General features: G+C 40.0%; 1 protein-coding gene across 2 annotated transcripts in view; it reads right to left on the reverse strand.

Annotated features, from left to right (window-relative positions):
- The window catches only part of plxna1b (plexin A1b), a 141,746-nt gene that overhangs the window by 104,550 nt on the left and 13,082 nt on the right, over window positions 1–24,114 (reverse strand). For both annotated transcript variants that reach the window (XM_084425103.1, XM_084425102.1), the window contains exons 2-3: window positions 11,740–13,103; window positions 6,723–6,905 (exon numbers count right to left, since the gene is read on the reverse strand). In XM_084425103.1, coding sequence (XP_084281229.1) covers window positions 6,723–6,905; window positions 11,740–12,915 — 1,359 coding nt within the window. In that variant the 5' untranslated portion in view covers window positions 12,916–13,103. The remainder of the gene's footprint in view (window positions 1–6,722; window positions 6,906–11,739; window positions 13,104–24,114) is intronic.

The raw sequence follows: 24,114 nt of genomic DNA on the forward strand, positions 1-24,114 counted from the left end.
TGTGCGCATATATATATGTGTGTGTGTGTGTGTGTGTGTGTGTGTGTGTGTGTGTGTGTGTGTGTGTGTGTGTGTGTGTGTGTGTGTGTGTGTGTGTGTGTGTGTGTGTGTGTGTGTGTGTACTTTGATCCAAACCTCCGAGTACAACCCTGTGCATTCCCAGATATTCCCATAACACATCATTTATCCATCTGTTATTATTATAGTTGCCAATTTTTTATTGTTTTACTAAGTAAAAGTTACTTCACCAAGTATCGCCTTTACTAGCAGCACCCAGTCATGTCATTCTTATGCATTTCACAATTACTGATTTGGCAGATGCTTTTATCCAAAGAGACTTACACTGCATTCAAGGTGAAAAAGACAGGAATACAGGAATACAGCTGAACTGTGGGATAAAAGGAGGAACAACCTTGGATTTAATGTATACAGTCTCTCAATAATCTCTCCTCAACATGACACATGAGGATCATTAATGTTAAGAGCACAGAATAGAAATAACTGTATAATAACTGGCACTAATAACAGTGATTTAAATTTTGCAAGTATTCAACCACATTATTATAAAGAGTGAGCGAGTGTTGCGGCCAATCACAGACAGTCAAACCAAACATTATTCAGACACCAGATATGATTTGTGATATTTTTTACTAGTGTGTGCAGGACTCTATAGTTCATTTATGTAAGTGAGGAGAGCAAAATAAAGTAAACTGTGACATATTATACCCAATATTCTTCATACAGTGACTACCAGTAACATTTATAACAATTTGGGGCCAATAATGATTCAGGCACTTTGAGCTGATCATGTTCTGCTGAAGTGTGTTTTCTTTAATTGCTAATGCTCTTTTTACACACAGACTGAACACAATGAAGCATTGCTTGGTGATTGGTTGAGCTAAACTGGTATTATCTAATTGTGTAGTTCAATTTAACAGCTGACAGATATTCAGCATAATTCATCTGTGAGAGTCTAACAGAAGGACGGACAAAACCAGTGAAATTGTCATATTTTATTACCATTTTCTAAACCATAGAGAATAAACTGTGATAATGTGAGAAATGTTGAAGGTGTCTGAATACATTAAGGTTTGACTGTGTGTTGAGTGCATGAACACAATGGCCAATCAGAGGCGTTTACGGATCCGCTCAACAGCGCTCAAAATGCTGGTGTCGCCACATTTTAAAATGTATATTCACTAAACCCAGACAGATAGAGAGAGAGAGAAGAGATCAAGTGTCTTAATAAACTGTCATCTGTTGAGGTCACAGAGGTCAAGAGGTCAAGAGGTCGGTGGGTCAATCCAGAGCTTACAGCAACTTTAACTTCTAAAAACAGCTCAAATCAACTCTGTGTCCTCAGATGCTAATCCTCAATGCGCATCAGTTCTGTCAAAATCATTTCGAATAGTTTTGCCTTATATTTGACACTGAGTTCAGGGTCTGTCGTAAACGAGGACAAACACACACACACACACACACACACGCTATTGACACTCAAGGCCAGAATAAGCTCAACGGAGGAGCCATAATTAACAACATTATCACTCAGAGAGAGAGAGGGCTTTACTGTGAGTTCAGACTGCAGTGTGTGTGTGTGTGTGTGTGTGTGTGTGTGTGTGTGTGTGTGTGTGTGTGTGTGTGTGTGGGGCCCAGTTGGCTCGTCCATCTGTTGTTGATTTGACCAGACTGAATGGTCTAGCGAGGCAAACCCAGACGGGAAGAGCTCAAGACGGGTTACTGGTGCCCAGACGCTTTAGATCAGGATTAATCCAGGTTTACCACCTCCACACACATGCACACGCACACACACACACACACTTAAAATAGCACTAACCAGGTGGAAAAGCAACATCGCATTGATGTTTAATATCCACTTAGCCTATGTGGAGCTAAAGAAAACGGTCTCGCCGTAAAGACGATCTCCCAAGAATTAAAACGGAAGGAATTGCTTGATGACGTTGTGTCTGGTTAGGACTGACTAACTAAACTCTTACTTTAATTGATCCAGACAAAACAGCCGAGGTGGACAGTCATGAAGTACATTTAAGTTTTTTTTTACTTTTTACATTTACAGTGCTGTACTTAAGTACACTTATGAGTATTTTTCTGAGAAACGTATGACTTTAACTTCACTGCATTTGAAAAACAAAATTCTTTTTACATTTCTATCAAGGTCTTCGAAAGTCGTTTCTATGCAACAGCTTTGAAAGTCAGTGAATGATTTTGTTTCTTCTTTATTGTTTTCCTCAGACAGGCCGTCAGGAATCACTCTTGAAGGGTCACGTGAAGTTCACTGATTTCCCAGCGTTTTCTGAACACCGATCAGTTGATGGCGAAATGGAAGACGACGGTTCCTCGTAACTTTGAAAGTATGTTTCCGTTTAAGATTAAAGTTTCGTTTCATTTTAAATGTTTGCTTTGTTTGCCTAAAAGCATATTTAGGGGTTCAAGCACAAAGTTATTATTATTATTCCGCCGTAAAGCTGATCGGTCAGACCAAACCTTAAGGCCTAGAGACTTGAAACCTGGCCAGATGGTAGGTCTCAATTTGGGGAGAACCTCACAAGGTATGACCCCGACTGGCCAATAGGTGGCGCTACAGCGATCGACAACACGAAACCTCTCATAACTCCTAGACCGTTTGTCGTAGACTCAAATGCCTTACATCACTGGAATCCTTGGCTTAAAGCAACACTATGTAGCTTTTCAACCTTCATAATATATTTCCAAGACCCTTGTGATGGTACATCGACTTACAATAGGTTGAATGACACGTCTGCCATAGCCTGACGGGGTCTGTATCGCTTTTATTGGCACTACGTAACTTCGGGGTTCGGGTAGTAACCCGAGCACAAAAAGAACTACAAAATTCGACTGCTTTACGGCATACGTCACTTCCCCCACCACTTCCTCAAATTTGGACGTGAGAGGCCAACCAGCGTTTGTTTTCCGGCTTTCGTGCGTATGTTTTCCGGCTTTCGTGCGTATGTTTTTGTCATGGCCAAAGCAGCAACGGACAAAAAAAAGGCTAAGTAGCCTAATGACTGCAGGCTGATAGTCATGTTTGTTTATTTATTTTTCTGGTGAAAGTGTCTTGCCTCAGGCTATAATGCAAATCGATTTTTCAACTTTGCAGATTCATCTATGGTAGCTTGATATTATAATATTGACGATATATGGCTATTACCTACCACACAAACATTGAATTGAATTAGCATTCTGTAAAACAGTAGCCAATAGGCTACTATAATGACGTTGGCAAAAGCTACTTGGGTGTTGCTTTAAGACAAAAAAAATTTATATCTCCGATTTCATGTCCGGTGTGCAAATTTTCCCGCCATTTTGAATTTTTCATTCTCCTCATAGTCTGTTTGTCAGATTCACTCAAAACTTGACATGCATCATCTAGGGACACTCATGGCAAAATGTTGTCAAAAGAATTACGATCGGTGATTCACGCTCGCGATGGGACGCCAAAAGGTTCAAAGTAGGCGGGGCCACTTTCACAAAAATGGCTATAACTCTTGAAAGCATTGAGATATTTTCACCAATCTTGTTATCCTCATCATGTACGAGCTCATTCTGTGGTCACACAAAAAATCCGCGGCGATTCATCAATTGGTGGCGCTATAATACGAAAAAGGCATAAAACAGCTATAACTAGGCAACCGTTAGTCCGATTGACTTGAAAATTGGCATGCAGGGTGCCATGTCTGTCTATGAAGACATTGGAGTATCTCGAAAAACATGGCCACCATTAGCCTGTGAAATTTGAGCACCTATTAGACAAGGTTAACCGGGGCCAATCGGAACAAAACCCGGTGGGCATGTTCGACTCATGGCCCTAGAGGTCGGTCAGAATTTTGAAAGAAATCGGCCACTAGATGGCACTAACGAGTTTTATGTCTCTGTAATCACGTGGTGTTTCACACATCCACACAATGTGCATATCATTTGATAGATCTCCTCATTCTGGACAACTTTGCCTCAAGAACTACTGCTGTCAATCAAATCATTTGTTAAATATTTGAGATTATTTGAAAACTCTACTTTTTCGCACTCCTCATAGACCGTTTGTCCAATTTGCTAGAACCTTCACATGCATCATCTAGGGACCCTCATGGCAAAAAGTTGTCAAAAGAATTTCGATCAATGAAACAGTTTAGCAGAATATATTTCTGGTATGGCCCATTGTGAGTAACATGTCTATATACTGTGTGCACAACGTAGAAACTTCACAAAACTGTGTAGATATGGAGAACAACTGATTTTGAAGAAACGTGCCAGGTTTCAAGGATGTCTGATGCTCAGAGGGCTCACAGTACATTCTATCAAACATTTAAACTGAAGATGAAGCCTTTAATACTACTGTTGTCCACAAGAGGGACAAGAAATCTTTTTAATCTAATCTTTATCATTATCCAGCATTGGCAGATAAACAAATATTTAAAACCATTATTTTTTCAAAGAATTAGGGTGCACTGGTACTATAGACTTATATCATTTGCGTATTCTCCAACATGGATATTTTATAGTTTCAGGCCAACATTTCGGTTCGGCCTAGAGCCCAACAGCATAGTTGGCATGAAGGTCTTAAATGCTTGAACCCCGTTAATTGCTGCATGCAGCTATATTTTCTTTTAATTTCTGGTGAATGGTGCATGTGGATGATGGCACAGCGTACATTCAACAATAATAAAACAATGCTTTGACATAAAAAAAGGAAATTAACTTTTAAAAGCAAGTACTTCTATATTTTTACTTAAGCAAAAATATGTCTTTATAACTTTCACTTGTAACGGAGTAACCACTTCTGTCCTGATTTCTTCAAGGGGAGGATCTGTGGGCGGTTAAATGTTTGTGTTTTTTCAGATCTTTAGATGTAATGCTCAAAATAAGCTCATGACGGAAAAACACACTCAGCTTTAGTTTCTGCTCTGAAGCCGCAAGATCAGCCGAACGCTGTGAGTGTGTGTTAGAAATCAGGAATGGTGAGAGAACATTGTGCTTGGTACATTTTTCATCTTCAAACCAAACTTGGGTCTTCAGCCGACGACGTTTAAATCCCGTCTGGCTAGAGCTCTTCTTCCCAATAATGTTCACGCATTAGATCAGTAGTCGGAGAGAAGACGGTCTTTAGTGACTGTCTGAACACGTTCGACCACATGAGCGTTTACACTACGAGATCAATGCAGTCGAATGTGTTTTCTACTACCTCTGGAAGTGGTCAAAAGTGGACAAGCTCAAAACATTTTACACCTGTATTTAGCGCCTACTTGTGATCCAATCGACCAAAACGCTTAATACCAGAGCCTTAGTTTTAATTTTTTATATTTTACATTCCATTTAAATGTCAAATGGGTCTAAACGCTACAAACAGAAGAACCTGAAAGTACCAAAAGTGAAAGGCGTTGTGTGATAAGAGCACTAAGAGATAAGTCACACACACATCACATAAAGCTGCTGGATATTTCATTCACATCTTCAGTCCGTCTCTCAGGGATGGACAGAGTCTGTCCTCCATTTCACATCTCAGTGAATCCATCATGTGATGCTCCAGTGAGTCCTTACACTCCTGCGAGCCTCTAACACACTCACTGACTCACACTGACTCACACTGACTCACACACTGACTCACACACTGACTGACTCACTGACTGACTGACTCACTGACTGACTGACTCACTGACTGACTCACTGACTGACTCACTGACTGACTCACTGACTGACTCACTGACTGACTCACTGACTGACTCACTGACTGACTCACTGACTGACTGACTCACTGACTCACTGACTGACTGACTCACTGACTCACTGACTGACTGACTCACTGACTGACTCACTGACTGACTCACTGACTGACTCACTGACTGACTCACTGACTGACTCACTGACTGACTCACTGACTGACTCACTGACTGACTCACTGACTGACTCACTGACTGACTCACACTCGATGCATACTATACATTCACACCACAAAACAGCAAAAATAAGTCATGTTACAAAACTCCCATTTACTTTTGAACACTTCAGCTAATTCGCACAGTTCCTCAAGCATCTAAAACACCAACAAAAGACCTAAAAATAAATGAGAATAACACAAGCATAAGTGATTAATTTAGTGGAGAACGCATTACAAATAGTGCTCGATTTAAATAGTCGTCCATTGGCCGGTGCCGAAAATTCAAATACCGTCCGATATATCGTGAAAACATGCAAATTATACGTCAACATCAGTGGTTGATGTCGGAGGTCTGATAAACCACTTTCCACAGCGCATCAATGCAATGCCTAAATCAGAACAATAGAAACTATCAACTATAACCAATGCAGGAAAACCACAGCGCAACAATCCTCTCCAAATCTCTGCTGAACACACTAAAACGCTTGGCTATTTGTAGTTAATGAACAGTAACAAACATTCCCAAGCACAACACCTGAATCTAATCAGCATTAAACACTGAATAATAACGAGAAAATTAAGCAATTTTCTTTTTCTTTGGAATAATTTGCACCAATAAATCATTCACAATATGATCAGGAACATGCATTAAGAAACTAAACAGGGCCAGTTTTGATTTGGTTAATGGTTTCCATGTCTTATAACACAAAACACCAAGAGTTGCATCATAAACGACTTCAAACTCCCTTCTTCCGTTCCACACTGTGTTAGGAGAACAAAGAGATCAAATCTAGAGCTGTCTGTCTCTTACCTTCTTCATTCGGCCGTTGCGTGTTCCAGTGAAGACTACCGTGTTCCCGCGATAATCGTACGCAGCGACTGAAGTCATTCCGTCATCTTTGTCGATGAAGAGGGGAATGCCCTCGATGGTGCTGGTGCCCCCTAGAGGCTGGTTAAAATCCTGCCCGCAGAAATTATCATCGATCTGGAGAGGCTGAAACAGAGGAACAGAGAGAGAGTTAGAGAAAGAGACTCCGCCATAAGGGTCAATGACTGGGTATGGGTGGGTTTTCCTAAAAACAGTATCAGCGGATGTCACACACACACACACACACAATCACAACAGTAAGGTCATTTATTATTACATGGATGCCAAAACGGGAAAGCAAGGTCGCTGTATTGCAGGAAACCCTGGAAAGGTGACGTAAGGACACGAAAGTTAGTGAGTGGGAAAAGGCTGATACATACAATACTTATAAAACCAATGTACTCCTCCTGTTATTTTTGAGAGAGAAAGAGAGAGAGAGCAGAGAGCAGAGAGAGAGAGAGTGAGTGTGAGAGAGAGAGAGAGAGAGAGAGAGAGAGAGAGAGAAAGAGAGAGAGAGTGTGTGAGAGAGAGAGAGAGAGAGTGTGTGAGAGAGAGTGTGTGCGTGTGTGTGTGTGTGTGTGGTGTGTGAGTGTGAGTGTGAGTGTGTGAGTGAGAGAGAGAGAGAGAGAGAGAGAGAGAGAGAGAGAGAGAGAGAGAGAGAGAGAGAGAGAGAGAGAGAGAGAGAGAGAGAGAGTCTGCGCCCACAGAACTCCAATGAAAGCACTGATAATTCCACAGAATGTGAATGTCATCCATTCACAAAATTCCACACATTTTCCACCCCGTATTTCGAAAAAAGCTTGAATAAAAGGTTAAATATATTTGGCTAACTTGCCATACTTTACAGCTGTAGACTTTAAGAATTATATATCTACCTAGGGTTAGAGTTTAGGTTAGACTTTGCTTTAAATAAACAATAGTCTGTGGTATGTGCTCATTCAGAAAGCTAAGTTTGTGTGTGTGTGTGTGTGTGTGTGTGTGTGTGTGTGTGTGTGTGTGTGTGTGTGTGTGTGTGTGTGTGTGTGTGTGTGTGTGTGTGTGTGTGTGTGTGTGTGTGTGTGTGTGTGTGTGTGTGTGTCTGTCCTCTAAAGCCGCCCAGGCACACATCAATAACCTTTCTTTCTTTCTCTCTGTCTTTTCTCTCTTCACCTCCCCTTTTCTCTTTGTTTTTCTTTCTGTCTTAATCCATCCAGAAGAGTCTCTACCTCACAGCAGGAAGAAAGGAAACGGAAGAAAAGAAGAGGATGATGGGCATCAATTCACTTAGCAAACTCACTTTTTCTCCTCTGAGCTAAAAACCTGATGTCAAGCAGTCACACTTCAGACACACACACACACACACACACACACACAGCCTGGCTGGAGGATTTATGGCTTTGAAAACATCAAAAGTAATTTAATTCACTATATTTATGCCATCATGAGCTGAGCTTATTTAAATATCAGTCTTGTGTAGTCAGACTTTTAACTATTAGCATAAAGGCAAATCCCTGTGAAAACCCCAGAACACAAAAAATAAATGGAAATTGGTACTGGATAGATTTTTACCAAGTTTAATGCAATGCATTATGGGACTGTCTTCTGTAAAGAGATGCTCTACCATTCCAAATGTTTGCAGTTTGAAGGATTTATTTTATGGTTTTTAAAAAGAAGTGTCTTCTGCTCACCCAGGTTTATTTATTTGATCAAAAATACAGTAAAGGCAGTAATAGTATGAACTATTTTTACAATTTAAAATTAGCCGTTTTCTATGTGAATATATGATAAACTGTGATCCTATGATCTACCATGTGATCAAAGCTGAATTTTCAGCATCATTACTCCAGTCTTCAGAGTCACATGATCCTTCAGAAATCACTCTAATATGATGATTTGATGATCAAGAAACATTTATGATTATTATCAATTTTGTTGTTATGACCGCATTTCCGTGCTTTATGGACATGTGTATAGGAAGAGACTCCTCCTCTAACCTCAAGGGGCTAAAGAAAGTTTGAAAAGGATATCAGCCTTCACAATTTCTTCAACAACACATCTTTCTGAATCCAAACTTTTGAATGGTAATGTATGAGATGCATCTCAGGTGTTCATGACACAAAGACCTTACTCTGCCTGAAACAGAGCCCGAGTCCCACTGCTATTTCACACTCGACTGATGCTGATGTGATGCAGTATTCTCTCAATCCTCATGGGTCACGCAGAGAAGATGAGCATTACATTCACTCAAAAGTGTGTGTGCTGAAGTAATTACATTCTCTCACACACACAAACACACATTCACACTTTACTAGTGAGGTGAAAACTAATGCAGGACTAAACAGGTTGCAGAAAGACAAACCAAAACACACACACACACACAAACATAACTCTCAGTGTGTGTGTGTGTGTGTGTGTGTGTGTGTGTGTGTGTGTGTGTGTGTGTGTGTGTGTGTGTGTGTGTGTTTCAGACTGCTGATTATGTGTCTGCCCAGGGCAGAGGCGAAACCAAACACAACACACCACATTCCAGACAGAGAGAGACACACATGTGACTATGTAAACTACATTCTAACAATTTCATGCGTTAAACGAGTTATTAAACGCACTGCCCTGATCTGATCAGTGTGAATCATTCAAGCAGCACCAGATTTTCAACATTCTGTTCTGATGAGGTTTAAACGGCTGATTTCTGTGTTTCTGTGAGTAAGAGCACACAGGTGTTTCTGTCAGACGGACGGTAGTAAATAGGTTAATTAGCAGTGTACTCAATCTCTGCAGGCAGAATGCCAACAACAACAATAATAAAGAATTAATGTCACGTTGTCTAATTTTTTTTGTCTTGTGCTTTCAAAAACCGTAATACGTTTTTAATCTGATAGATTATATCAAATTAAAAGAACATTTATTTGGAAACACAATATTTTTAAGCATTATTTCAATTTGTTTCACCATGGACTGCACCAAAGATAAGCAGAAACTTTGATTTCCATTTAGATGGCAAAAAAAAATATCTATTTTCTTAGTTATTCTAAACTAGCATAACCCCTGATTTTAAATTTAATATGTTAGAGTCATAAGAAAGGCTCCAAAAAACACCCTATAGGCCAAAACATTTTGGATGCAGGTTTAAGTGCTTCAAATTAAACTTCACTTGTCATATGAGCCTCCATTTAAAACAAATGTAACTCACTGATCAACATCACTAATTGCCTAGTTAGTTGTTGGATGACTAGTCAACCATCTTGGACGTTCCGTAATTGTTTCACACTGAAATTTGGGGTCAGTTGTGTAAAGGCCAGGTTTATCCATGATTAAAAATAAGAAAACATAAAAAGACATTAAGTCAGTGGTAAGCACAGTGTGAAGAGCCTATTATAATTTATTTTGACTCTATAAATCCTGAAAGTGTGCTTTTTTTTTTTAAATAACTTGAGTTTTGAGAGAGTTTGAAGAGTCTTGACCAGTTTCTAGTGCTGAAGTATTTAGACGTCACACATTCAGCCACTCTGTATCAGTTTTGCTTCCCCAAAACGTCTTTCATTCTCTATTAATCCATCCGCTTAGAGCTACAGATAGACTTTAAATATAAAGAAAGGGAAAGAGATCAAACCGATTTGGAACGAGTCAGAAAAATAAAAATGGGGATCTTTATCTCTGAGTGCTTGGTTAAATGAAAGCCATTCTTTGCCATTGAAAGCCCCAAGAAAGACAGAGCGAGTGAGACGAACAGAGACGAATGAGGAGAGAGAGATTAAGAGTGAGCGAACGAGAGGACGAAAAGCAAGCCCTGGTCCCAGAGGACCGTGATGGCAGAGTAGATGGGATCAAGCCTCGCTAAATGAATTAGAAAGCATGAGCGAGAGAGCAACTCATGAAATTTACTCAACTCTCCTAATGATGTTCCTGTCTGACTGAATAATGGAAGCACTTGGGAGAAAGACAGCAAGAGAGAACGGACGCAAAAGGAAACAGGAGGTGGGTGACAGGAAGAGTGCTTGTGATATTTATATTCTACAACATTTTAATGAAGTTAGACAAAAGCTAATAGTGTAGTCGAGGTACTTGACAATAGTTGCACTGTAGCCTTATCCAGTGTCGTTCTTAAATTTGCATCCCAGCCCAATAAACAGACTCTACTAATGAGCAGTGTTTCTCAACTCCAGTCCCACCAACCTCACAGAATGTTTTAGATGCCTCCATATTCAACACACTAGGGGCCAGATTTACTAACAGCGCAAACCCTCTTTTGGTGTTAAAAATGTACTGTCAGGATTTACTAAAAGACACGCAGTGAAAAATTAACGCTGAAAAGGCATGGAGATAGTTATTTTTGCGGCTTACCTTAATGCATATGCATTTGTAGGAGTTTCCCTTTCAGGCACAAAATTTATGGGAGAATTTAAATGAATCACGCAAGGTGATCTACTAAGGTTTGTGCTCATCAATGTACTGGTATTTTTACGCCATTATTTACCGCCCCAAAAAGGCATGTCTTAAACCAGACGCTACCTGGTAGATTGCGTTGGTCATTATAGAAATGATCTGACTGTGTCTGTGTTCTTTAATTTGCGCGTTGTCAGAAGATCAAGTGCAGAACCCATCAGCGCTGTTTTGGAATTGCGCTCTCACACTAATTTGCCATGTTTAGTAAATCTGCCCCTAGGAATATGATGAGTTAAATCAGGTAGTAAGACATCTAAAGCATTCTAGTAGGTGGGTCTCCAGGACTTGAGTTGAGAAACACTGCTAAAGAGGACTTTACTAGGCCACTCCTCAAAGTTCCCAGTTGTCCTACCCGGACGACCCTAGTCTGATATACAATTTCTCCACTTATATCTAATCACAATCACCCTTTGCACCAAGATAATGGAAGCTGAACTCTAGCAGAGGACATTACTGAAGCACACCCATTCATCCAACCCAACAAATCAATCGTCATAGCCATGCAGTGTGTCTTAATGGCCTGCCATCAGAGACTTACCGAGTTGATGCATGGTAGCTCCTTATTGAGTAGCCAGGGCAAAGACAGCCTGCCCTCTCCTCTATAGCACGACTGAATCCTTTCCTTGATCTTCTCCTTTATTTTGGTTAGTGTGAACAGGCAGAGCGCTGACTCTTTTGGGGGTTTGGCTCGGTTCTTCTGGCCTTGGGAGAAGACTGTAAACAATATGTCCTCTTGCTCAGACACTCCCAAAGAGTTTGCAAGTTGCCTTCCGGGTTTGCTCAAGTAGGCGTCCTGGATCAGCCGATACTCTACGCCATCTTTGGTGCATCCGATTGGGAACTCCACGTAGGAATAGAACCTGGGATCATCGATACAGAGTCGGACGATCTTAGAGGTGAAGAACTGTTCCCCGCTGGCATCAGGAGAAGTTAGTTGGGTATCGAGCTGCAAGGTCAAGTAGTAGACAAACTGCTCACTGCTAAAGCTGTATATGTAGTAGATGTCAAACGCCGGGAATTTGGAAAGCGTATCCGACGGGATCTTCAGCTGCGACGAGACAAACTCGTCCTGGTGGACGAAGCTGAACATGTCAGCATCTTCCTCATTGGCCATCAACTTACGGCTGGAAAGTGTTGGGAAGTACTCCGATTTCCCATCGATGGGCGTCCCAATGAAAAGCTTGCTGATATGACCCTCAGAGATGATGACGCCGGACATGGTTCCCGACTCAGTGACGCTGGAGAGGTAGTGTTCCTTGCGGTGTTGTGGCTCGCCAAGCTTGAAAAGGTTATCCAGGCGCAGAAACTGACAGATGCCTTGCGAGGTGCTTCCACAAGCAATGAGTCTGTTTTGGGGATAGTCTATTAGCAGCAGTTTGTTCACATTACTATTTGGGGAAAGGTCATGGGGGCATAACTGTACACTCGGAGGGGGATAGCATTTCTCGTTGTCTACTACTGGACCCGTCTCATGACTCCTCAACTTGGTCAAGTTGCTAGAGAGCTTGTAGATCCAGTTTACCGCGCCAACGTAAACATCTCCTGTCTTGTTATGGATGGCTAAATGCGTCAGACCCCATTCAGGGGGCAAGAAGGACTTAAATGGCTCCGGTGCTCCTCCAGAAAGGTGGGGGGAAATGCAGATTGTCAGCAGCCCAAGGAGCATTACAGTCCTTGGGCTAATAATGCATTGCGGCCCCTGCTGAGGCCACATATTTGCGCTGGTCCTCACAAGTGAAAGATGTGGTGGTCCACGCTATTAGTCTTCAATCTGGGACTTTTAAACGAACTCAACAAATAAGAAAGGAAGGCAGGACAAGCCTTATTGATTCAATGCTTCCTTGCCTTCTCACACAACCGTCATCCACTCCAACATCCACCTCAGTTCCTCGTCCGGGAATCCTGCAGGGCAAAAACACACATTATGAGTGCAAATGTAACATATTTGATTCATTATGCATCATTTCTCAAAGTCAAACAGTGGGGAAAGAGAGTCAAGACAATATCTTTCAGTTTGCAACCAATCATTTAGAACCTTGGTCGAATGAGGCGAACCGTGTCAACTTTTAATTACTAAGACTGATAGCTCAGAGGGTGAAGATGGATTAGAGATGTACTGTAAACAAACTCAACACCACAGCTGCAGAGTTGGACCCGCTTCAGCACTGGCACAAGACATCCATCATCACAAAGTGTCTGACAGCAGCTTTGTGTAGATCAAGTATGCAAATAACGGTGTACCTCTAAAAGGGCCCTGAACAACAAACAAGTCTAAAGTCTTTGAGGTCTGAAATGCTTGAAGTTGTTCTGAACTTTACAAGGGTAAGAAAATTACATTGTCCTGTTTCAAGTCAACATGAAATGATTCATACAGCCTTTTCTATTCTAATTCACAGCCCTGAGAACACACATTTCAGTATAAAACCAATAAGAGTTCCACAATGCGTTATGATGATTCATATATGCATTATAACGTTTATATCTGTTCACCATGATTATATGATCCAAAATTCTTTCAGAATGGTGACAGACCATTGAGAAAACTGTGGTAAACTGCACTAAAATATGCTATACAATTATTTGTAGTAACTAGGCCCTGTTTAGATCAGATCTCCTCAAATCCAGCTCTGGAGAGTCACTGCCCAGCGTTTAGATAGAAGACACATGAACAAGCTAATTAAGGTCTTCGGAGTTACTAGAAACTTACAGGAAGGTGTGTTTGATCAGGGTTTGAGCTAAACTCTGCAGGGCAGTGGCTTCAAATCCAGCCCTGGTTTAGATGGTGCCATTTAAGTCAACAAACTCGGGACTGATATCACAGTGAATAAAGATCTGGACTGGTAACTCAAAAGGGTGACCAACCATGAAACCACAGGTTACTCCAGAGAAACTACACCTGTAGTTGTTTTAGATAAAAGCATTTGATTAAAATTACAACCCAATTAATTATTAGGAAAACAAATTGCAATTGTGCTGATGACAGAAAATAAATCCAAACAAACCAATCTGAGTTCACCACCATTTCCACTGGAAAAAATGAGACGACAGATCTACAAAAACAGGAAAATCTCAGCAACAGGAGAAAGCCGGAGGCAAGCGAAAACTGTGAAAGATAAAGGAAATAAAAAGAGGAGATAGTGCAGAGGGAAAATAGGAGGAATGGTTTCCTTTCTCTATCCTTTTCTTTGCCCATTTCTTATCTCCATTGCTTTTTTCCTGTTTGCGGTGAACTGATGGTCTTCTTATCTGTCCATCATTCCCCAAGGACGAGATGATGGGAAGTGGCGTCATTCCACAGATCTCCAGAAACATGCGCAAAAATGGACCAGAGAAAGGAAATTATTCCTCTGTCTATCAGCAGAGGACCAACCAACCAAAACTCTAACTCAAATTCAATTTTTTTACAGGCAATTTCAATTACTTTGTTATTTTTGGTTTCAGTGTAACCCAAAATGGTTCATACAATCATTGTTACTACTGTAAAACCATAGTAAATTACTATAGCTCTTCTTCAAACAGCATAAAGAAGCTTTCAGAATCTGTTATTTTTTATTTCTATGATAGTAGTGGCTAATAGCTAGTGGTTATTTTATTACTGTATTCATACATTTTATAGGAAGCCATAAAACGTAGAGCCAGTTGGCTCTTTAAAACTAACAAAAATGTATCTCACAACCATGTTTTTGGACATGTGCCATAGTAGCATTGTGTATTATTTTAAGTATCACAATATGGTAACCATTCAGTATAATGCAATTTCCTTTACTAGTTTCCTTTACTATGGTACCACCACTGTACTGTAAGGGAAGTCATAAGATCTCTATGAGTTACTGTGTGTGCACTTGCGTGCAAACCAGAGCAAAAGAAAAACAGAAAGAGGCAGAAACCTGTACTAGATTCCCAAACCTCATTTCTCTTCATTTGAGCGGATCGGTCGTGACAGAGTCGACCGTAAATATCAAACCAAATTGCATCTGTATCCCCTCATATTGCTATCTGGCAATGGAAGTATTTGTAGTGATTTTAGAGATAAAGTCTAAGAATGAAAGGGAATGAACATGAAACTATAGGCTAAATGATAAAAAAAATTTAAGCCAGAATGCCTCAGAAAGGACCGACATCTTAAGAGAATTATCAATCTCATCAAGAAGAGATAAAAGAAACTCTTGCCTAACATCCCTGAATGCTTTCTTTCATCTTGTGTTCTCATCTTCCACTTTTAGATTCGCCAATTTCCCACGAGTACCTGCACTTCAGACATCAGTAAGCGCTTAAATGACGCCAATCAATGAATCTGCAAGTGCCTGAATCAGCTGCTGAATATTTATCTGTCTGTGCATAAAGCGGTTATCATAGATGTCCTTGTTTATATCACAGATCTCAGCCTAGCTCAGTATTATCAGTGGCATCAGTTTCTACTTGTGTCAGTCAAATGAGCCGTTCGCACACATCCTACCAGAAAACCACAGACTATTGAGCAAACATTACAAACCTAGAACCTGTATGTACTGTATTTATGAACATGCATCCAATAAATATGTAGAAACTTTATAAATGTTTTATTTAATTAACATAACAAAAATTAAATGAACACCACCACCATGGAAATGCAATGCAATGCAAAAAAAAAAGGTTCATTCTTAATTTTACTGTAAGCAACATATAAAATGTCTTTTTTTGTTTTTTTTGCTTTGGGCAAAAAGACGTTCCTGGTGAGATTCACCCGCCACACACAAACGCTGGAGCACATTTCAGCATGAGGAACATGAGACAGAGTTAATATGGAAGTCAATTCATCCTCCATTTTTCCCACAGCTGCCCGAGGACACGTTATTCAGCGAGTCGTCTCACAACCCTTCTGCTTTAGAAAACAGAGCATAAATTCACGTACACACACTGCGGACAGACCTCTAAACCCGTCTCCTCAGATAATGGCGAGCGCTCGCAGGCGGACGGCTGATTTATTACTTGTGGCATATCAATTACAGAACTCGCCTCTCAGATCTGGAGCGAGAATACACACAGAATACACAGAATACACTCCGAAAAAGACGAGATGCGGCTCACGTGTTGAAAACACACACACAAAGCAATATACTCATATAAACAAGTAGTCTCAGGTGGGGGAAAAGCAGACACAAACTATAAGAAACTTGTAAAATAGAAGAAGAAAGTACTATACAAGTGCACAATGTGCATTTCTGAATTATGTTCTGTATTTGCCAGAACAGAGCAAACCGTGGATCCTGAATCCCATAATGCAATGTGCTTAACATGACTTTCCATTTGCAGTGTGACGAACTAACTGGACAGCACTTACGGCTTTAAACAACTAAGTTTTAAGTTTAAAAACTACAGTTAAAAAGGTTTATCATTGCATACAATACACTATTTAGGATTACATGTTTTTTCGTACATAATATTTGGGTGATTCTTCACTTTGACATTTGTGATGTTTTAAACTCTGAGCGATGGAGGATGGGAAGGCGAACACGAGTTCACAGGAAGTGGCGAGTCAGCAATGACACGGTCATTTCACAGCTCATTATCCCATTAATTAAACATGCTAAATAAGCCTCAGAGAAACGATCTGCATGCAAAACTCAACATGTGTGTGTATCCAGCAGAACACAGATGATACAGCGCTGACCGGTGCATGGAGGGGTATGGAAGTAAAATAATGCCAAATATGTTTTTTAAACAAAAACACTTTTTAAATTTGCATTAACTGAAAAAAAATATGCATTGCATGAATCGAATTTGAACCACTGAATTTGTAGAAGTGAATTTGTAAAGCGAAATATAATGGACCGAAAATTGCCTGTTGAATATTAGTGTTATTTTTAAACAGAATGTATATTTTGGAAGTGAAATCTGAAAGGTGAATATGGATTATTAACTTTTAAATAATGAAAACATTTGTGAAATGTTTTGAATTGAATTATTCACAGCTTAAATATACAGCCATGTTGAAGTTCAGCTCATAAAAATACAAGCCCTAAAAATACAACGCATTAAAATGCAAGCATGGTTTTTCAAGTAGTGCAATTCAAGAAGCTTTTTTGTTTCAAAAACATTTGGCATTATTTTACTTACATGAATATATCAATGCACACCATAATCCAACAATTATGAACTGTATGCATAACATTTACCCCAAAATACCCCCAAAAATTTAAATGATCATTTTCAAACATTATAAGTAGATTTATAATCTAAAACTACGCGAGCATTTACAGTAATACCTCAAATAAGGCAGGGGAATAAACAGATGTTGTTTACACTCGACCCTTTAATGCCTGACCCGTCGGGCCCTCGACCCCCCATAGAGGAGAAAATCCCCTCACACACACACACACACACACATCTCCAGATTTAAGCTTTCAGAAACAGGTTTTTGACCTGCTCTCATGTCAAGATCTCTGCACTCATGAGGCAGACATGCAGAGAGACATCTACCACAAATCTAGACCTATAAAACGATTATATGATCCATTATCTGATCTAAACATCTTTGAATAAGAAAGAAACCACCCAGCAACCAAACAAAACACTGCCGCAACAAAATAGCAACATTCTGAATAAAAAAATTAAAATAAAAGTTGAAAGACGAGTTTGGCAGAGAATATATTCTGAAGTCTCATTTTATCACATCATCTTACTGATCTTATCACTGATTTTAGTCATGAAAGAATGTTTTTTATCTACAGTTTTTTTCTCAGTGGGTTTGGTTCTGGAAGTCCCATTAGGATTTGAAAAACGTCTTTGTTTAAAGTTATAAGCCATGAACCAAACACATCAGCTACGAGGAGGATCACATTCACATTACAAACTTTGCTTTGAAGCAAAAAAGTATTTAAAAATCAGACAAAAAGATAAAGATAGAAGACTGTAAACTTAAAAGTCCCCCTGTGGTGAAAATCCAGCTTTTAGTGTTGTTTATATGTCTATGTGGTGTTTTAAGACAAACCATGTGTAAGTCGACACCATCACTGAGTATTTCCTCCTTAAAACTGCAGTGAACCAAAGACAGTCTCAAAAACACGCTTTGAAATCGCTGGTGTTTCTGACGTCACAAACTACCTTGTAACCAATCAGATCAACGTGTGATCGTCAACCAGTGGATCTCTGAGCTGAGTGAGTGAGTGAGTGGAGGCGGGGCTCATTTGCATATTCATAGAGCCGCGTATACTAAAGAATTCTAAAGAAAAGAGACACGCACATGATATTTTATCAATATTTTTCTAAATGTGTAAGCTTTTGGACTTAAAAGCCTCGTTCCTGTTCACAAATAAATGGAAGCAGGTGCAACTGAATAAGTGTGTGACCTTCAAACTTTGACTGTTTTGGTAAACACACACGACACTGTGAAAGTGTGAGTGTTTGTTGAACATCCCTCAGCCTTTATTTAATATTGGACTTCATGCAAGTCCTTCACAGGAGAATGGTTCAGTGAAGCAAAAGCATTTGGGAAAACCAGGTGTCTCAAATTACTGCAAAACAGACCAAGAGGACAAAAAACTAGCCACCGGGTTTACGAGCCCGTTACCCAGAATCCCCTGCTCTGAAGACTCGGGAGGGTTCAGTCTGTCCTTCTCTCTTGCAGTCTTTTCACAGATGCGTGCGTTTGAGAGATAAAACACAAGATAGCTTGCAGAAAAAATGCTCAAGTTCTTTAAATCTAACAGGTTCGGCAGAGAGGAATGCGAGAGGCATGCGATCTGAGGGAATGAAAACACATCTGAGCAGTCAAACGCTGAATCACATGATGATGTGCATATTTGCATACATGCATATGCATGACTCACTCCGAGAGAATGAATGATAAACTAGTAAAACAGGAGGAATGTTGCCTTGACTCATCCGTCTCTCTCAGTCTCTGCCGACATTATTACATCATATACATTGCGCTTTTTGGCAATGACTGATTATGGTGCACTTTAAATTCCAGTCACATGCTGTTATGCAAATAAGTAAATTAAGTGAATTCAGAAACACATGAATTGTTTTCAGTGCGGTGCATTATCGTGAGTGCTTCAAATGAACCCGGACGCATGAAGAACGAGTGAACAGCTCAAACAAGCTCTGACTGACTATACCAGAACAACTACAGACAGAGAACTATAGTTTACACTTTACGGTCTGAAATATTAGCTTACAAATCACTGTGCGGTAGTCGTACTATAGTCAGACTATATTTTATCTTAAGTTCTTCGATATAAGCTCATAGACAGCGAATGGTTGTGTTCGGCACGCCGTCCGTCTCTCGGCAGTTTTAGAACAGTGACATTTTCCATTGGATTTCTCAACTCTCATTTTGTGACCTTTACAGACAGATAATTCTATTCTGTCTTGCGTCTCATTTGCTGTGGAGTGTGTGTGTGTGTGTGTGTTGACACGATTACTGAGAGCTAATGAATGAGTGTGTGAGCGCTCTGGACTCCCTCCTCTCTGTTTAGCATTCTCATTATCAGAAAGGCTACATTTGCATCTTAAACACAAATTAAACTGTTGCAAATTGAATTGCAGATTTGTGCCACTGCGCACAGAGAGAGAGAGAGAGAGAGAGAGAGAGAGAGAGAGAGAGAGAGAGAGAGAGAGAGAGAGAGAGAGAGAGAGAGAGAGAGAGAGAGAGAGAGACAGAGAGAGACAGAGAGAGAGAGAGAGAGAGAGAGAGAGAGACAGAGAGAGACAGAGAGAGACAGAGAGAGAGAGAGAGAGAGAGAGAGAGAGAGAGAGAGAGAGAGAGACAGAGAGAGAGAGAGAGAGAGAGAGAGAGAGAGAGAGACAGAGAGAGACAGAGAGAGAGAGAGAGACAGAGAGAGAGAGAGAGAGAGAGAGAGAGAGACATCAGGAAAAGGTGATGTCACACAATTAGATGCTTACAAACTTTAAAAGTGGAAAATTATGATTAAGATAATGTCTAAAAGACATTAAATTGATGTTATTATGAACACCTGAACTCACGAATGCAGTTGTCGTATAGAACAAAAAAAAAACGAAAAGTAGTTTTTTTCAATGCCGCCATAGTAGAACCATCCTTTCAGTTTCAGTTCTTTAAAATAACGTTTCTTAGTGTGAAGAACATTTAAATAATATACAAAATAACCTTTTTTCACTATAAAGAACCTTTTGTGCAATAAAAAGGGTCCATCATGGATGTTAAAGGGAGACTTGACCGATGAGCATTAAGCTCTGTATCAGACAAAGCGTATGACCGTGCTTCCCTCCCTCATGTCCCCCTGAGACGCAAAAATCTTCATTTAGCATCAGAGGCTTTTCTGTCCAGAGGCGAGAGACTCCAGCCAGTAGGAGGAGGTCGTCCCGCATGTCTTCAGCCCGCCCATAGGGGGATCTCACGATAAAACGCTGTCTCTTCAGTTTCGAGTCGACTAGTAGCCTAGCTGTATCATTTCTCCCGATACTGCCCTCTGTAACCGGTAGGCGTGGCTTGGGCCTCGTAGGGCAGCGAAGCAAGTGCATTCTGGGAGTTGTAGTCTTTCATCCACATGAGCCAAAAATACATTTTCTGGCTTTTCTCAATCTGGAAGGCACCAACTTCTAAAACAATTTCACATTTCTACTACATAAATGACCCAATTTAAAGACACATTCATCTTTCCAGCGGTGAAATATCCCTTTAAAGGTTCTTCATGGAACCACCAATGCCCATAAAGCTACTGCATTACACATGACACAAGAAGTACTATATTTCTAGAAAAGTACCATGGTAATATGCATTTTGGATAGCTCATGTTAGCAAGACGACACACACATACGAAACTTTAACACTTCAATCATTGAGAGCACTAGAGACAACTGACTTGCTAACAGTACATTTAACAAGAGCGGACCGTGAGAAAGAGTGTGTGTATTCTGCAGATCTCTCTCTCTGTGTGTGTTTGTGTTTGTCTGTGCATGCTGCAGATCTGTGTGTGTGTGTGTGTGTGTGTGTGTGTGTGTCCTGCAGATCTGTGTGTGTGGATCATCAAACTTCAATCTGCAGCTCAGCAAGAGACAAAACCACCAACCGGTTCATAAACCTCCAAACAGTGACTCAACAGGACAGACCAGCTCGACTTCTTTACCGCTAACACACACACACAAACACAGAGTTTTTAATTTGCATCAATGACATCAGTGTGTGGTTTTCTCCTCTCAAACCTCAACATTTACATGAGATACAGGTAGCATGTGTAAACATACCGGACTGGATAATATAATCATGTTTGTTCACTTTAAAACTATATTTTCTCAAACTACAAGCCACTCGATTTAAACAAGTCAAGCTACTCTACAAGCTAATAAAAAAAAAAGATCTATGTATGTTTTTACTGTATTTCTGATCAAATAAATGCAACTTTTGGTGAGCTTTCAGAAACATTAAAAATCTTGCAGACCACAAACTTTGTGATAAAAAAGCCTATATTTAACCAAGATCCATTTCCTGACTGATTTGATCGTTAAAGATACACAGGATTACATTAAAAATACTAAACAACATTTAACTTCCCAGACAATAACTGTACGCTTTAATTCAATAAAAGTCTTAAATAGTCTCCATATAACACTGTATGTGTCCATCAGACACGTCAAACCTGATCTTATTAACGGACAATCAAACAAACGTTCAAGCACTTCGAAAACAAATCTGATAACACACAAACACAACACACACGCCATTCAAGCGCAGAGTGAGTCTTGATCTCATCCATCAGAATGTATTTTTGTCCGATTGTGTTCTTCAATAACTCTTCTTTCCTCTCTCGTCGTCTCCGTCCGCTGATATCATTCAATCAGACGCGATCATGATCAGAGTCTGCAGTGTGTCTCGTTCTTCACGACGCTCTCAGCAATCAGTTTCCTGATCCCAGCACAATCAACACACTGATTTCTCATCCTAACCTCCAGCGGTGAAATCAAGCCGGCTGCGATGTGATTGGCTGATGCCTCGCGATCAGAAAAACTCATGCAACTAATACAAAGAAACCGAACACACACAACCTGGAGAAGAAGAGAGATCCAGCTGAACCAGCACTGCATAAACCGCTCACTTTATCATATTTGATCGGCCAAAAATGTGCTGACACACAATCTCAGTCCTTAAATTAAGTACAATCAACTTGGATGTTTAAGTCCTTTGAACTTAAATTACATTAAACTGACTTAAAAAAATGAGTTGAATCTTGTATAACATAAAAAAAAAGTTAAAAATTGCTTAACTTATTTTGACGAGTTAAAGCAATGTAAAAACATATGGTCATAACTTATAGATCTTTTTTTTTTACAGTGCAGTTTAAACTTTTGATCAAGTAAAAGCTTTTAATTGTACAAACGTCCTCCTTCAGCTCGTGGTTCACGTCTCTTTACTGAGAAAACTTCACTGATTTTTATCAAGTAAACGTAAGAGTAACTTTAATATTGTTAGTAATAGTTCAACTGGACTGAAGCAGGTGAGGTTTACTTGATTATCCAGACATCATTTATTAGAAAAATCATATGATAATCAGGCTTTTGGGGAAGGTTTATTTGTTCATCTCTGTATTGCATTGCATTATATGTTTTAAAACTACAGCTTTGATCATAAAACTAAGTATTTAAAAATAATCTGACTATTATTGGCAGATATAGTGATGACACATATTTATATGCATTTATTGTGAGCAGTCTGTTATAAAGATTTATATAATCCATATAAATATCAGAATCTGCACCAATATTGTTGCTCATTTTGAGCCTCTGAATAAAATTGAGCTGTTTTTTCCTCAATATTCTCACAACTATATGAGCCATAAAAGCCTGATGTATCAAATATGATATAACAGTGATATGACAACAAAAAAAAAACATGCAAAATCCAATCAGCACGAAACTCAACGCTTTTCAGAATTCAGCGTACATAATGGCAAACAAAGTTTATGTTTAAAATGTACTAGAAGTAACAAAACTGTCTCAGCACATTCTCCCTCATCACCAGAGTCTTGTTCAGTTAAACTCCCTGCATTCTTTCCTTCGAGCCGATCACTGTTGCTCCGATACGAGCGGAGCCAAACTCTCAAATCACGAGCTGAAAAACCCAGAGATCCTGCCAACAGCAGTCCACACGTCTGAGAGCTGGCGGCAGGTGTGAGCGCGCGCACACACACACACACTCACTCACACACACACACACACACACACACACACACACACACAGGGAAGGGCTTTCAGGATTACACTTTCAAACGGGTGTCGTGATAAAGTTCAGATTGTTAGGACAATGTTTGACGTTAAAGGAACACGCCGACTTTTTGGGACTTTAGCTTCATCCCCGTATCCCCCAGAGTTAGATAAGTCCACACACACCCTTCTCATCTCCGCGCGTGCCGTAACTCTGTCTGACGCACCCACCGCTAGCCTAGCTTAGCACAAAGACTGGAGGTAAACGTCTCCAGCTAGCATACTAATCCCAATAAGTGAAAAAATAACGCCAACATTTTCCTATTTACATGTTGTGATGTGTATAGTCACAGTGTGTAATAACAAGGTCACATGAGACACAGCCATCTTCTAACCGTATACATACTGGGAACTATATTCTCAGAAGGCGAAGCACTGCTACTTCATCTGTAAAGTCGGCATGAAACAGAAGTTGTGCTCATCTGACGAATATCTGAGAGAAACGCTTCTGGAACAAGAACAAATGTGGGCGGGGCTTGATTTTGTCTGTGGGGAATTGATTGGATGGTTGTGGTTTGCTATTGGCTGATCTCATGTGAGTGACAGGTTGCCCCGCCCTCGTCATCAGAGAAGAGAAGTTATTCTGATAATGATGTGCACGTATAAATCATTTATAATGAATGCTGCAATATTGCATAAAACAACAAGAATTTTCCATGTAGATTTCATGTTGACTTTAACCACTGCATCTTAA

Source organism: Rutilus rutilus (genome assembly GCF_951802725.1).
Source record: "Rutilus rutilus genome assembly, chromosome: 12".
Lineage (NCBI taxonomy): Eukaryota > Metazoa > Chordata > Actinopteri > Cypriniformes > Leuciscidae > Rutilus > Rutilus rutilus.